Below are 13,286 nucleotides of genomic sequence, written 5' to 3'. Positions count from 1 at the left end.
TAGGATAGGAAACATTGACACAGTTCCTGCCTCCCAGATATAGCCTGGTCCCAGATCTGTTTGTGCCGTCTTGCCAACGCCTATGGTCATTATCACGCCAATGACCATAGGCATTAACAACACAGCACAAACAGATCTGGAACCAGGCTATCCCAGATATACAACACGCTGAGTAACTTAAATCACGCAGTTGGGACACATTTCTCAAGTTTGCTGGAATTAAATTATATTGCTGGGAGGCAAATAGAGGAAGTATCTTCACCTAGAGGAGATGAGATCAACATCCTATTTGTGTAAATATTGCATTAGGATGGCCAGACCTGTTGGCTGGTACACACCGAAACAAACATAACATGATACGCATTCAGAGACTTGTGCTCGTGCTCTACTTGCTAAGCAGCACAGTTTAGAGTCAACACCCAACCTATTACTCCTTCCAGGAACAATCCCTAGCCCCTCTTGTGTAGATCTGATAGTGATTTGTTAGGTGTAAACAATACGGTAAGAACTCCACCCAGCCTATTAAAAGGCCAGAAGAAGCAATTACCATACTTTGTGCACCTATCGAATTCTATCAGCTCTAGCGGAGTGTCTAGGCCAGAGGTTAGGGCTCCGTTCGGGCTTGTCTATGGCTCTGTCTCAGGGGTTATTCAACTGGGTTGTGTCTGACTAATCCTGGACGTCATTTCCAAACTCCAGATCAACCTTTAACTGACACTAAAGGGAAAGGAAATGATTGGCGGAGAAGAGAGGGACGCGTGTGTGTGTGCATGTGCATACCACGGACACACTGGTGTGACAAACAGTGCTGTCTGCACACCTTTGGAAATTTCCACTGGCTGCTCTCTCTCTATCTCTCTATCCACTCCCCCACCTTCTAACCTAGCCTACTCCCCTACTGTAGCTCCAGCACGAACAGGGAAGTGCAGTTTCCCCCCATTGGCCTTGTCTGTGATTGTGAGTGTGTGGGCTGGCCTGTGTGATTAGGTATTACTGAGGTATGTATGTTCCTGGCTTGGCTGATATGAACGCTTGTTATGGAGACAAAAGGCAGGGCATGACTGGGCTCCTTCTACAGGAGGAGAAACACAACACACTGACAACAGGAACGCTTTGGTGTTTGTGTGTTAACATGGCTGTGTCTGACCTAGTCCATTGAGGCATTGTGCAGTAACTTGCATCTGTAAATAATCAGATCAATGGCCTGATGCCTTTTGTACATGTCTGTGTGTTCTAAACTGGCCCCTGATACCTCCTAGCAGTGTTGTAGTACTCCAGTCTAGGACTGTGACTCGACTTGGACTCAACCAGTGGGGAATTGGACTTGGACTTGGACTCAACCAGTAGTGACTGTCAGAAAACCTCTAATTGAACATACTGTACTAGCTACAACAGCAAATGTTAGAGAGCTGTGTTATCTAGTTATCCTTACAATGTGCAACATATTAACAGATTTGACATTTAAATTTTTTTTGAACCGCAGCTTTTAGCACTACCAAGGGACTCGTGACTCAACTCGTGACTCAACTTGTGACTCAAGTATAAAGAACTTGCAGTCAAGGTTTAGTGACTTGACTACATCCCTGCCTTCTAGTACTATCACTATAGTGTAATACTGTAAAGTATACAACCTGTTGAAAGAGCTGAGTTCTCATATTGCTACAGTATTACTACATTATAGTACTGTCAGCTGACTCCTTACACTGCTACAGTATTACTACAGTATAGTACTGTCAGCTGACTCCTCATACTGCTACAGTATTACTACAGTATAGTACTGTCAGCTGACTCCTTACTACAGTATAGTACTGTCAGCTGACTCCTCATACTGCTACAGTATTACTACAGTATAGTACTGTCAGCTGACTCCTCATACTGATACAATATTACTACAGTATAGTACTGTCAGCTGAGTCCTCATACTGCTACAGTATTACTACAGTATAGTACTGTCAGCTGACTCCTCATACTGATAAAATATTACTACAGTATAGTACTGTCAGCTGACTCCTCATACTGCTACAGTATTACTACAGTATAGTACTGTCAGCTGAGTCCTCATTCTGCTACAGTATTACTACAGTATAGTACTGTCAGCTGAGTCCTCATTCTGCTACAGTATTACTACAGTATAGTACTGTCAGCTGACTCCTCATACTGCTACAGTATCACTACAGTATAGTACTGTCAGCTGACTCCTCATACTGCTACAGTATTACTACAGTATAGTACTGTCAGCTGAGTCCTCATTCTGCTACAGTATTACTACAGTATAGTACTGTCAGCTGAGTCCTCATTCTGCTACAGTATTACTACAGTATAGTACTGTCAGCTGACTCCTCATACTGCTACAGTATTACTAGAGTATTGTACTGTCAGCTGAGTCCTCATACTGCTACAGTATTACTACAGTATAGTACTGTCAGCTGACTCCTCATACTGCTACAGTATTACTAGAGTATAGTACTGTCAGCTGGGTCCTCATTCTGCTACAGTATTACTACAGTATAGTACTGTCAGCTGAGTCCTCATTCTGCTACAGTATTACTACAGTATAGTACTGTCAGCTGACTCCTCATACTGCTACAGTATTACTACAGTATAGTACTGTCAGCTGACTCCTCATACTGCTACAGTGTTACTACAGTATAGTACTGTCAGCTGACTCCTCATACTGCTACAGTATTACTACAGTATAGTACTGTCAGCTGACTCCTCATACTGCTACAGTGTTACTACAGTATAGTACTGTGTACAACCCTTTATAGTGCTGACCTTAGATTCAGCCCTCATTTATTTCTTAACATTGGTTGTGTGACTCACATGCTGAAAATGTAGTCAAAACCACAAGGGATGACAACAACAAAGGAAAAAGGAAGCTTCACTTGGGTCCACGTCATTCACTCATTACAGGTGCATTGTAAAAACGTTGTGAAATACATTTCTGCATTGCCTACCAGTGTCATCATTGTGTTGTTGTGGTGCACTACATTGTAAAATAACACGTTTCACTTTGTGAATGTACTGCAGTGTATCATAATGAAGCCTACAGTATTACTGTATATGATTAGCTAGTTGAATTGGCCTCCATCTAGTTTCAACTGATATGCATAAAACACAATGAAAAACATTCATTCAATGAGTTACTCTCCAAGTCACTCAGTTGATGTGGGAAAAGGTCAAACTCCCAAGACACCGGCATTGAAAAGATTTCACTCTGCGTTTGTCACATCTCCATGACAGTGATACAAAAACCCTTTGTGCTGCATGAAACAACCAGTTGAACAGGATACAGGATCCCCATCCCTTTTACCCTCTGGCTGGATGCAACTGAAGTTCTCTCTTTAGAGATCTCAGAAATATATGATTCCTCTAGTCGGACACAACTAATCTACTACAGAAAATAGTACTCCTGAGGTGCTGACTTGCTGCACCCTCGACAACTACTGTGATTATTATTATTTGACCATGCTGGTCATTTATGAACATTTGAACATCTTGGCCATGTTCTGTTATAATCTCCACCCGGCACAGCCAGAAGAGGACTGGCCACCCCTCATAGCCTGGTTCCTCTCTAGGTTTCTTCCTAGGTTTTGGCCTTTCTAGGGAGTTTTTCCTAGCCACCGTGCTTCTACACCTGCATTGCTTGCTGTTTGGGGTTTTAGGCTGGGTTTCTGTACAGCACTTTGAGATATCAGCTGATGTACGAAGGGCTATATAAATAAATTTGATTTGATTTGATTTGATCTAGCAGGTAAATAAATTGAACAAGAGAGGTATAATCTTTGAGAAGAGAGAAACTGATACTTAGATGTTTTCCTCCCACTACCTTGTATCATGTGCGTTCATATCACCCTCCATCCTTTCTATGGCATAAAACAGTAACTCACTTTGCCAGTTTTTCTCTGTAAACTTAAGGCTCTAATCAATCCATATCATGGAAATTCAGAGTTAGTGGAGGCTGCATTCACGGTAAACTTTGCATTGGTCAGCTCAATCGGGAATAACCTTACCAGTATTTCTAGTGTGCAATACACTTCAGTGATACAGATTGAATAGTGCCCTTAACAAGCCTGCAAGACAGCCTTCATGAGCAACGATGTCCAAGCCACCAGCAAGTTAAATAAAAAAAGAGAATCATCATATGACATACGCTTTAAGGATGACATTTCATCAAGGACAATTTGATAGACATCTTTGTATTAAAAAACATATTAAAAAGTATAGTCATGGCAATAAGTAGGTGAACATGATTTGAAGATGATTTGACCAAAATATATTATATTTGCTAATTATTCTATTGCTATACTGTATGTCCCTCCAAAAAGTCCTTTCTTGAACCTTATATGCTACGGTATGTCCATAGTTCCGACCTTACTTGTCCCCTCGTACTTTCAGGCTCTTATTTGCCTTTAACAAAGTGAATCCCTCATGTCCTCACAACTGCAAACCCACTCAGAGGTCCAATCCTTTCCCACGGAGCTGACAGCTCTGACCAATCAAGTGTCACCAAACCTGACCCTTTATCCTATCTCTCAATTGTTGTCAGCAGCCTATGCACCAGCAGGAGTAAAAAGCCCTTTAAAGTAAGCAAAGTAAGTGTCTCTCAACTGTCTTTCATCCTGCTCCGTACATCAGACGGCAGTAGATCCAGCAGGTTGTCCTCTACCACAAGATTACTGGTCTTCAACAGGGGACAGTCCCCTATCTCAGGAGGTAGAGAGTCTAGTCTGTTCCCCTTGAGCTCCAGGCGCACTAGCTGGGCCAAGTTAGCCACCCTGGGGCTAAGCGAGAGCAGGCAGTTGTTTCCCAACGCCAGGGTCTTGAGCCTCTTGCAGGAGAACAGCTCCTCCGGCAGCTGTTCCAGGGAGTTAAAGGCTGCTGAGAAGAACTGGAGACTCTGGAGTATCCCTACCTCGGCTGGTAGCGACGTGAGCTGGTTGTGGGACAGGTTCAAGTGCCGGAGCTTGGTGCAGTAGAAGAGACGTGACGGAAGTTTCCGGAGCTTGTTCCAACTGACGTTCAGCGTCTCTAAGGACTTCAGCTTAGCAATGTGCTCAGGGATGTAGGTGATGCCGTTGTGCCAGAGACGAAGAGTTACCAGGCGCCGGCAATGTTGTAGACTCAGGATCTCCTCTACTGTCGTCAGCTTGTTTTCCTTCAGGTCCAGTTCCTGAAGGCTTGACAGGCTGAAGACCGCACTGGGGATGCGCTCCAGCTCGCATCCTGTCAGCTCCAGAGAGGCCAGGTTGGTCAACTTCTTTAGGCTGCTGAAGGCTTGTAGTTTGAGGCCCTCATTATAGATGCAGAGACGCTGGAGGTTGACTGCCACATCCCCAACACTCGGAGGGATCTTGGTTAGGCGGCTGCGAAGCGTCAGGACTCTTAGAGCTTTGAGTTCTCTCAGGGAGTCTAAGGTTGCACTGCGGGAGAGTTCGTGGGTCAAAGGGCCACTCAGGTGAAGCTCTTCGAGACTCTGAAGTGTGTACATCCACATTGGTACCTGCTCCAGTCCTTCAAAGGCTAGCCGGAGGACCTTGAGGTTCTCTCTGAGGTGGGTCAGGGCAGCCAGGTGGAGCTTGGCTGGGCAGTGGATGAGGGACAGCTCCTGGAGAGAACCTAGCTGGATTACACTGGAGGAAATAGTCACGTTGTTTAGCAGCTCCAGTTTGAGAGATTCCACTTCAGGGACATCGAAGACGGTGTCGGGAAGACCCGGGAGCATGAAGAGATGGAGTTCCTGACGGTTGTCGGCGTTCCGGGAGAGGCGTCCCCGCAGCTTCTTGCCGGGCCACTCGTGGTTGAGGTTGACCTGGCGAAGACGGCTCTCGCTGACCTCGGAGAGGAAGACGGCGAAGCGTTTGGAGTAGAGCGCATCGTACTGGTCGCTGAGGTGGAGGAGGAACGCAAAGTCGTTCTTGACATCTGGGATGTCGTTGATACCCGTCTCCAGTCTAACATGCTCAAAGGAGTACTCTTTAAGAGGTCGATGGAAGAGCCAATAGAGGGTGTAGATGCACAGAAGTCCGTAGACTCCCACAAAGCAGATGTAACAGTAGCACAGCTTGGAGAAGAGGTGGGCTTTCGTGTGGTTGCAGCAGTAGATTTCGAAGCCGGTCAGCTCCGGAGGAACTGAGCAACGAACTACAATCTCAATGTTGGGGACCAATGCAGCGCTGTAACAGGTGATGAGGACGAACTTGAAGACCTTGAGGGAGGTCTGGAGAACGTACATCAGGTAGAGCAGATCCGCCTCCTCCACATGCGTTCTGAACTTCTTCACCTTCTCGAACAGAGCTTTAGCCTGCTCCCCTTCCTTCTTGTCCAAGAGTGAATCCGCTGGCTGTAGTTCCGGGTTCTTCTTCTCTGGATTTGACTTGATGGACGACTGCCGGAGAAGTCCCACCATCTCCTCCTCCACCCCTGGCTCACTGTCCGGCGAGGCAGCGAACGCCGATGCCATCGACTTCGACATGGTGTTCTTCCTCCATATCACCATCTTTTCCTCGCCACGCTCCTCAGACACCTCACTCAGCGCCCGGGTGGTCCATGGCGAGTCGAAACACTTCCCCAGGATGGTGACAAAGATCTCGATCTTGGACGACGTCCCAGGGAACTTGAACCAGAAGCTGCTGGCCACCATGAAGATCAATGTGTGGATTACCACCAGGTAGGGGAAGTACTTGCCGTACCAGTGCACGGCTCGTTCGTAGCAGTAATGGTTGACGAAGATGTACTGGTGGATGTCAAGGTTGTTCTTGCGTCCGTACACCTCCCGGATGATGGGGCTGTAAAAGAAGAATTTGGATAGTCCATCTGTAGATGCTGTACAGACTATCAGTAACATTTGAACTAACTATCTACTAACCTCGCTCTAACCCAAATACTATACTCTAAACGTAAACCTTATTCTAAACCTAACCCTAACCTTAGCAAGAAGTTGCTTATCAACAGATCCAAACTATCCAAATAGACATGTGTCTTTTTGCTTTATCTGGCCACCAGATTTCCCACCTTAGGAGCTGGGATTCTAACCTCTAGCTCTAGGCTACCTACCTGACGGGCTTGACTAAGGTATGGTGCTCCCATGTCTTGTTCTCGCCGTGGCCGCGGATGTGGCTGCAATCGATGGCCTCTGGAGTTGAGCTGGAGAAATGGCTGGGAAGGCAGGAGATCTTCTCCTGGGTGAGCTATGATGGAGAGAGGGAGGGAAAAAGAGAAAGAGAAGCAGAGTGAGTGCTATTGGAAAGATTAGGTAATGGAACAACATGCAGAGTAGCCACCTACATAACATAAGGCTTAGATTTTTGGGATCTTTTTCTTTCCTGTTCCAGTTGATATCTAACAGCCATGGGTTCAAATAGTATTTGTTTTCTTTCAAATACCGCTTGAACCCAGGTCTGATATCAACCAATGATTAGGATCGTGTGATGAGAAGATGACATATTAAATACAGAGTTAGTGACCTGATTCCAGGGGAAACATTGGTCGATTTAGCAGCGGCGGTATATATCATAATATAGGGGAAACACTAGTTAATGTGTCTCTCTTTTCCCTTCCCATTTGGAGGTCACCACCACTGATAAGAATGCTTTGTTACGTGGCAGGAGTAGATTCAAACAGGACACACTAATCAAATCTAAAATGTTTTCATAATCCAGGGCCAAATGCTTTCTACATATGATTGTACATTAATTCTCTTTTTAAGTTGACCTCACATATCACTAATAACAGGTACATTTATTACATTTAATTTACATAAAGTAAGTAATGCCAAGTATTTTTATTTCATATACTGTAGGCACACCTATTCTTATCGCTACAGGCTACACACTGCCAAAACCTGTCTAGATCCAACAGTTCCATTAGGTGCTTACATTCAGCTGTTGCAATGATGCCCCGGGGGCTAATCTGCTATGTGCTTTAAAGACGCACTCCAGCTATCTTTTGAATTTTTCCTGTTGAAAAACAATATCTCAAGAATAAATACAGTAATATACACGCACTTAAGGGTAAAAAATAATGTTTTGAACAAAATAGTATTTTTTTAAACAAAACTGCAAACTTCAATAGTTGGCCATCATTACTCTGACTGATGTCATCGGCCTCCATAGCCTCAAGAAGTAACGGTGCTGAGGGTGCTGCAGCACCCACTGATAAATCACAATAAAAAACCTACAAATATTAGAAGAAAAATACCCCCCCTCCGATTAGAACGGTGCCTTACAAAAGCTTGACTTTCTCAGGTGGGTCAGCCTGAATTTAAAATGGATTAAATTCAGATTTTTTGGTCACTAGTCTACACACAATACCCCAGAATGTCAAAGTGGAACTTTGTTATTTTTCTTACAAATTAATAAAAAATGTAAAGCTGAAATGTCTTGAGTCAATAAGTATTCAACCCCTTTGATATGGCTAGCCTAGATAAATTCAGGAGTGCAAATCTGCTTAAGTGAACAAGTCACATAATAAGTTGCATGGACTCACTCTGTGTGCAATAATAGTGTTTAACATGATTTTGGAATGACTACCTCATCTCTGTGCCCCACACATCCAATTATCTCTAAGGTCCCACAGTCGCGCAGTGAATTTCAAACACAGATTCAACCACAAAGACCAGGGAGGTTTTCCAATGCCTCGCAAAGAAGGGCACCTATTGGTAGATGGGTAAAAATAAAATAAGAAACAAACATTGAATATCTCTTTGAGCATGGTGATGTTATTAATGACACTTTGGATGGTGTATAAATACACCCAGTCACTACAAAGATACAGGCGTCCTTCCTAACTCAGTTGTCAGAGAGGAAGGAAACCATGAGGCCAATGGTGACTTTAAAACAGTTACAGAGTTTAATGGCTGTGGTTGGAGAAAACTGAGGATGGATCAACAACATTTTAGTTACTCCACAATGCTAACTTTATTGACAGAGTGACAAGAAGGAAGTCTGTACAGAATAAAAATATTCCAAAACATGCATCCTGTTTGCAACAAGGCACTAAAGTAAAACTGCAAAAAAATGGAAAAGCAATACACTTTTTGTCCTGAATACAAATTGTTATGTTTGGGACAAATCCAATACAACACATTACTCAGTAACACTCTCCATATTTTCAAGCAGAGTGGTGGCTGCATCATGTTATGGGTATGCTTGTAATTGTTAAGGACTGGGGATTTTTCAGGATACAAAAGAAATGGAATGGAGCTAAGCACAGGCAAAACCCTAGAGGAAAACCTGGTTCAGTCTGCTTTCCACCAGGCACTGGGAGATGAATTCACCTTTCAGCAGGACAATAACCTAAAACACAACGCCAACTCTACACTGGAATCGCTTACCAAGAAGACAGTGAATGTTCCAGTTTTGACTTAAATCTACTCATCATTCAATGAAAATGTATACCTTCATTGGTAGTTAGTTAGTTTGAGTTTAGTCTTACCTGTAAGGTGCATCCGAACACTCCAATCATGAGCATGGCGATACATAGGTATTCCGAGAACACATCCCACCATGGCTTTAGAACCCGGAACTCGGGGTTCTGTGATGAGGCAAAGTTCCGGAACTCAGTTACTGGTATCATCCTGATCACTGTAGCAAAGTGAGGAAGAAGAGGAGGATGCAGAAAGAATGAGGAAATGACCAGTTGAGGATTAAACCAAAAATAAGCATATCATAAGCAACATATGACTATATCATAATGTATGGATTTAGTTATAGTCACTATATTACAAAATATCCATGTTTAATGTTATAGTAAGCCTGCCTCACATTAGAAGATGCAGGTTGACGTTTACTGTCATGAATTTTGCCCTGGAGGCAGAACCGAACGATTTCCGCTATATGGGCAAGCTGTAAAGTCAAAATTGACTATATTGTAAAAATGAGCTTTTTGGTCTGTATTTAAAGTTAGGGATTAGGGTTAGCAGTGTGGTCAAGGTTAGGGTTAAAATCTGATTTTATGTCTTTGTGGCTGTGCCAGCTAGTGACCACTCTGCAGAGCTGCCTACAGGGTGCCCCAGTATCTGTGCGTTAGAGACCTCTCTAGCGCCCAGGAAGCTCCGATTCAAACTCCCATTCACCAACTCTGAAAGCGTTATAATGTCAAAATATGTTTGTGACTCACCAAAGAGTTTCGCTGAGCAACTATCTTCATTTACCCCCGTTACGGCCGGTAGGTACTTTCAAATAAGGTCTAAGTAAACATTTACAAGCAACCTTTTTTGGAATTGCATACCGGCCGTTACGGGAGTAAATGAAGATAGTTGCTCAGCGAAAATTTGGTGAGTAACGAACGTACATGGCCAATTTATTAGGTACACCTATAGAGTATCGGGTCTGGCCCTGCTTTGCCTCCAAACAGCCTGACTTTTTCGGTGCATGGCATTCAATTGTTGCTCAATTGCTATCAAGGGACCTAACATTTGTCAGGAAAAAATTCCCCACACCAGTACACCACCGCCACCAGCCTGTACCGTTGATACCAGGCAGGATAGGGCCCTTTTGTTTGTCGCACCATTTTCTGTAAACTCTAGACAGTGTCATGCGTGAAAACCCCAGGATGGCGGACGTTTCTGAGATACTGGATCTGGCGCGCCTGGCACCAACGATCATACCACGCTCAAAGTCCCTTAGGTCACTCGTTTTGCCCATTCTAACGTTCAATCGAACAGTAACTGAATGCCTCGATGCCTGTCTGCCTGCTTTATACAACAAGCCACAGCCCTGTGACTAAGGAGCGATCCATTTCGGGAACAGGCTGGTGTGCCTAATAAACTGGCCACTGAGTGTATTTTGACATTATGACGCTTGCAGGGCTGGTGAATGGGAGTTTGAATCTGAGCTTTCTGGGCATTAGAGAAGTCTCTAACCTCCAGGGCAAGATTCATGACACTAAATGCCAACCTGCATAGAAAACTCATCTTACACAAAGACTGGATTATAAGCAACATGTCTCGACCTGATAATAACCTATAATTTAGGAAGAAAGATTTATTTTGTGTTTTCGAAAGGGGTTGGGGAGGGAATAGAATATGTTTCTCCTGAGGTGTCTCCTACAGTATCTATGAGCCTTGCATGGGAAAATGAGGGGCCGGGCTGTAACCGGAACTGTAGTCCAAAGTGGACAAAGTACACTGAACAAAAACATGAACGCAACATGTAAAGTGTTGGTCCCATGTTTCATGAGCTGAAATAAAAGATGCCAGAAATGTTCCATACGCAATAAAGGCTTATTTCTCATGTTGTGCACAAATTAGTTTACATCCCTGTTAGTGAGCATTTCTCCTTTGCCAAGACAATCCATCCACCTGACAGGTGTGGCATATCAAGAAGCTGATTAAACTGCATGATCATTACACAGGTGCACCGTGTGCTGGGGACAATAAAAGGCCATTCTAAAATGTGCCGTACACAATTCCTAGAAGCTGAAAATGTCCCAGTTCTCCCATGGCCTGCATACACACCAGACATTTCACCCATTGAGCATGTTTGGGATACTCTGGATCAACGTGTACGACAGCGTGTTCCAGTTCCCGTTAATATCCAGCAACTTCGTACAGCCATTGAAGAGGAGTGGGACAACATTCCACAGGCCACAATCAACAGACTGATCAACTCTATGTGAAGGAGATGTGTCGTGCTGCATGAGGCAAATGATGGTCACACCAGATACTGATTGGTTTTCTTATTTAAAAAAAATATTGTTATTTAACCTTTATTTAACTAGGCAAGATCCATGTCCCTAACTTTTTTAAAGGTATCTGTGAACAACAGATGTATATCTGCATTCTCAGTCATGTGAAATCCATAGATTAGGGCCTAATGAATTTATTTCAATTTACTGATTTCCTTATATGAACTGTAACTCAGTAAAACCTTTGAAATGTTTGCATATTGTGTTTATATTTTTGTTCTGTAATGTATGACAAGACAACAATGGCTGATCAACAAAGAGAGGTCTCTAAGGAAAGTGATACAGTTGAGGTAATCATATCTTGAGTGTTTTAAATTCAAGAGGTACATGACCATTTCACAACAGGTTTAGTAATTTTGTCTCCCTCGTGTCAGTGTATTTAAAGCAAATAGCCTAGCTAATGACTGAGAATGCAACTACTTCATTCTGAAAACCTTACTTATATTGACCAAAACCATGAACATTTCGACATGCTTTGTGAAAGTATCCTACACTTTTATGACACATGTATTACAGTACACTACACAATGAATCAGGAAAACACAGCTTATTGCACATGAGCCAATTGATTTTACAGTTCTTTATGGCCTCTGCCATACCTTGTGAGAAAAGCATCTGTCACACACAATTGAAGACACAATTTTCGTTTACAAAAGTAGTTTGTAATCTTTTTCACATAATCTATTTTCAAAACAATTCATAAAAGTTATTTTTTTAAGTTCAAATGTATGAAAGATAAAGAATACGTTTAAAGAACCAAAAGTTCTCAAATATTTCTGATATGAATTGTTTCAATTTACCTGAGCTCGTGCGAGATCCACCGGGGGGTAGTCCGCGAGTTGCCCTCCTAACAAAAAGTATCAGAACTCCGACCCATGGCTGCCAGCAAGTTAATAGGCTATTGAGGCGGGGAAATACTTATTGTTTTCGGCTTTTAGTCGATGACAACATGGACCCAAGTTTAAGTTTGAGATAGCTGTTTGAGTGTGAGGTGTCGTTCAGTAGCCTACCACCCACACAGGATTGTCGAAGTCCATACAGGTAATGCAAGCCTTCCGCCTCCTAAAATACGTACGACGCATCTACTCTTACGCTTCGAACACACCGACTGCGTCGTTGCGTTTCGATACACCAGAAGTACGTTCATTTCCAATGGAACGCTGCATTTGCCTTGCAGCATTGCGTTGCAGAGGCAGTTGCAGTGCGTTCTGTGTGGTGCATACGTTCGATAAATCGAACGTATGCATCAAATTGTATGAGTGGACTTGACAGAAAGTAGCAAAATATGAATGTAGATTTTTTTTGTTGCACACATTCAGTAAAAATTTGGGATTACATAAAAACAGTTTGATTGCATAATTTCTTTACATTTTTTATTTATTTATTTGCCAAGTATATTATTTATTCGATGACATCCTCAAATTAATTGTGAGAGCCTATAATATAATTTCCCTCCAATGCAGTTTTGGAGCGAAATGCAATAATAAATAGTCAAGATAGGCAGAGTAGGCTCTTTCAACAATGAGACCAACGTTGAGGAAGGTGGTCTTGATCGCGCTGTTGGGCCGGGACCAGCCCCGCCGAAAGCTAGCTAACGC

At 43.2% G+C, this 13,286-nt stretch overlaps 1 protein-coding gene across 1 annotated transcript; it reads right to left on the bottom strand.

Moving 5' to 3' along the window:
- Positions 1-3,674: 3,674 nt before the first annotated feature.
- si:zfos-323e3.4 (volume-regulated anion channel subunit LRRC8C) lies at positions 3,675-12,820 on the bottom strand. Its single transcript, XM_038978848.1, has 4 exons — positions 12,489-12,820; positions 9,436-9,584; positions 7,057-7,190; positions 3,675-6,788 (listed from the first exon to the last, which is right to left on the bottom strand). The coding sequence occupies exons 2-4, from the start codon at positions 9,574-9,576 to the stop codon at positions 4,607-4,609; spliced, it is 2,457 nt and encodes an 818-aa protein (XP_038834776.1). The 5' UTR covers positions 9,577-9,584; positions 12,489-12,820; the 3' UTR covers positions 3,675-4,606.
- Between the last annotated feature and the right edge of the window lie 466 nt (positions 12,821-13,286).

Source organism: Salvelinus namaycush, chromosome 39 (assembly GCF_016432855.1).
Source record: "Salvelinus namaycush isolate Seneca chromosome 39, SaNama_1.0, whole genome shotgun sequence".
Lineage (NCBI taxonomy): Eukaryota > Metazoa > Chordata > Actinopteri > Salmoniformes > Salmonidae > Salvelinus > Salvelinus namaycush.
Note: the sequence above shows the minus strand (reverse complement) of the source record. Positions and strands in the feature narration are given on the sequence as shown.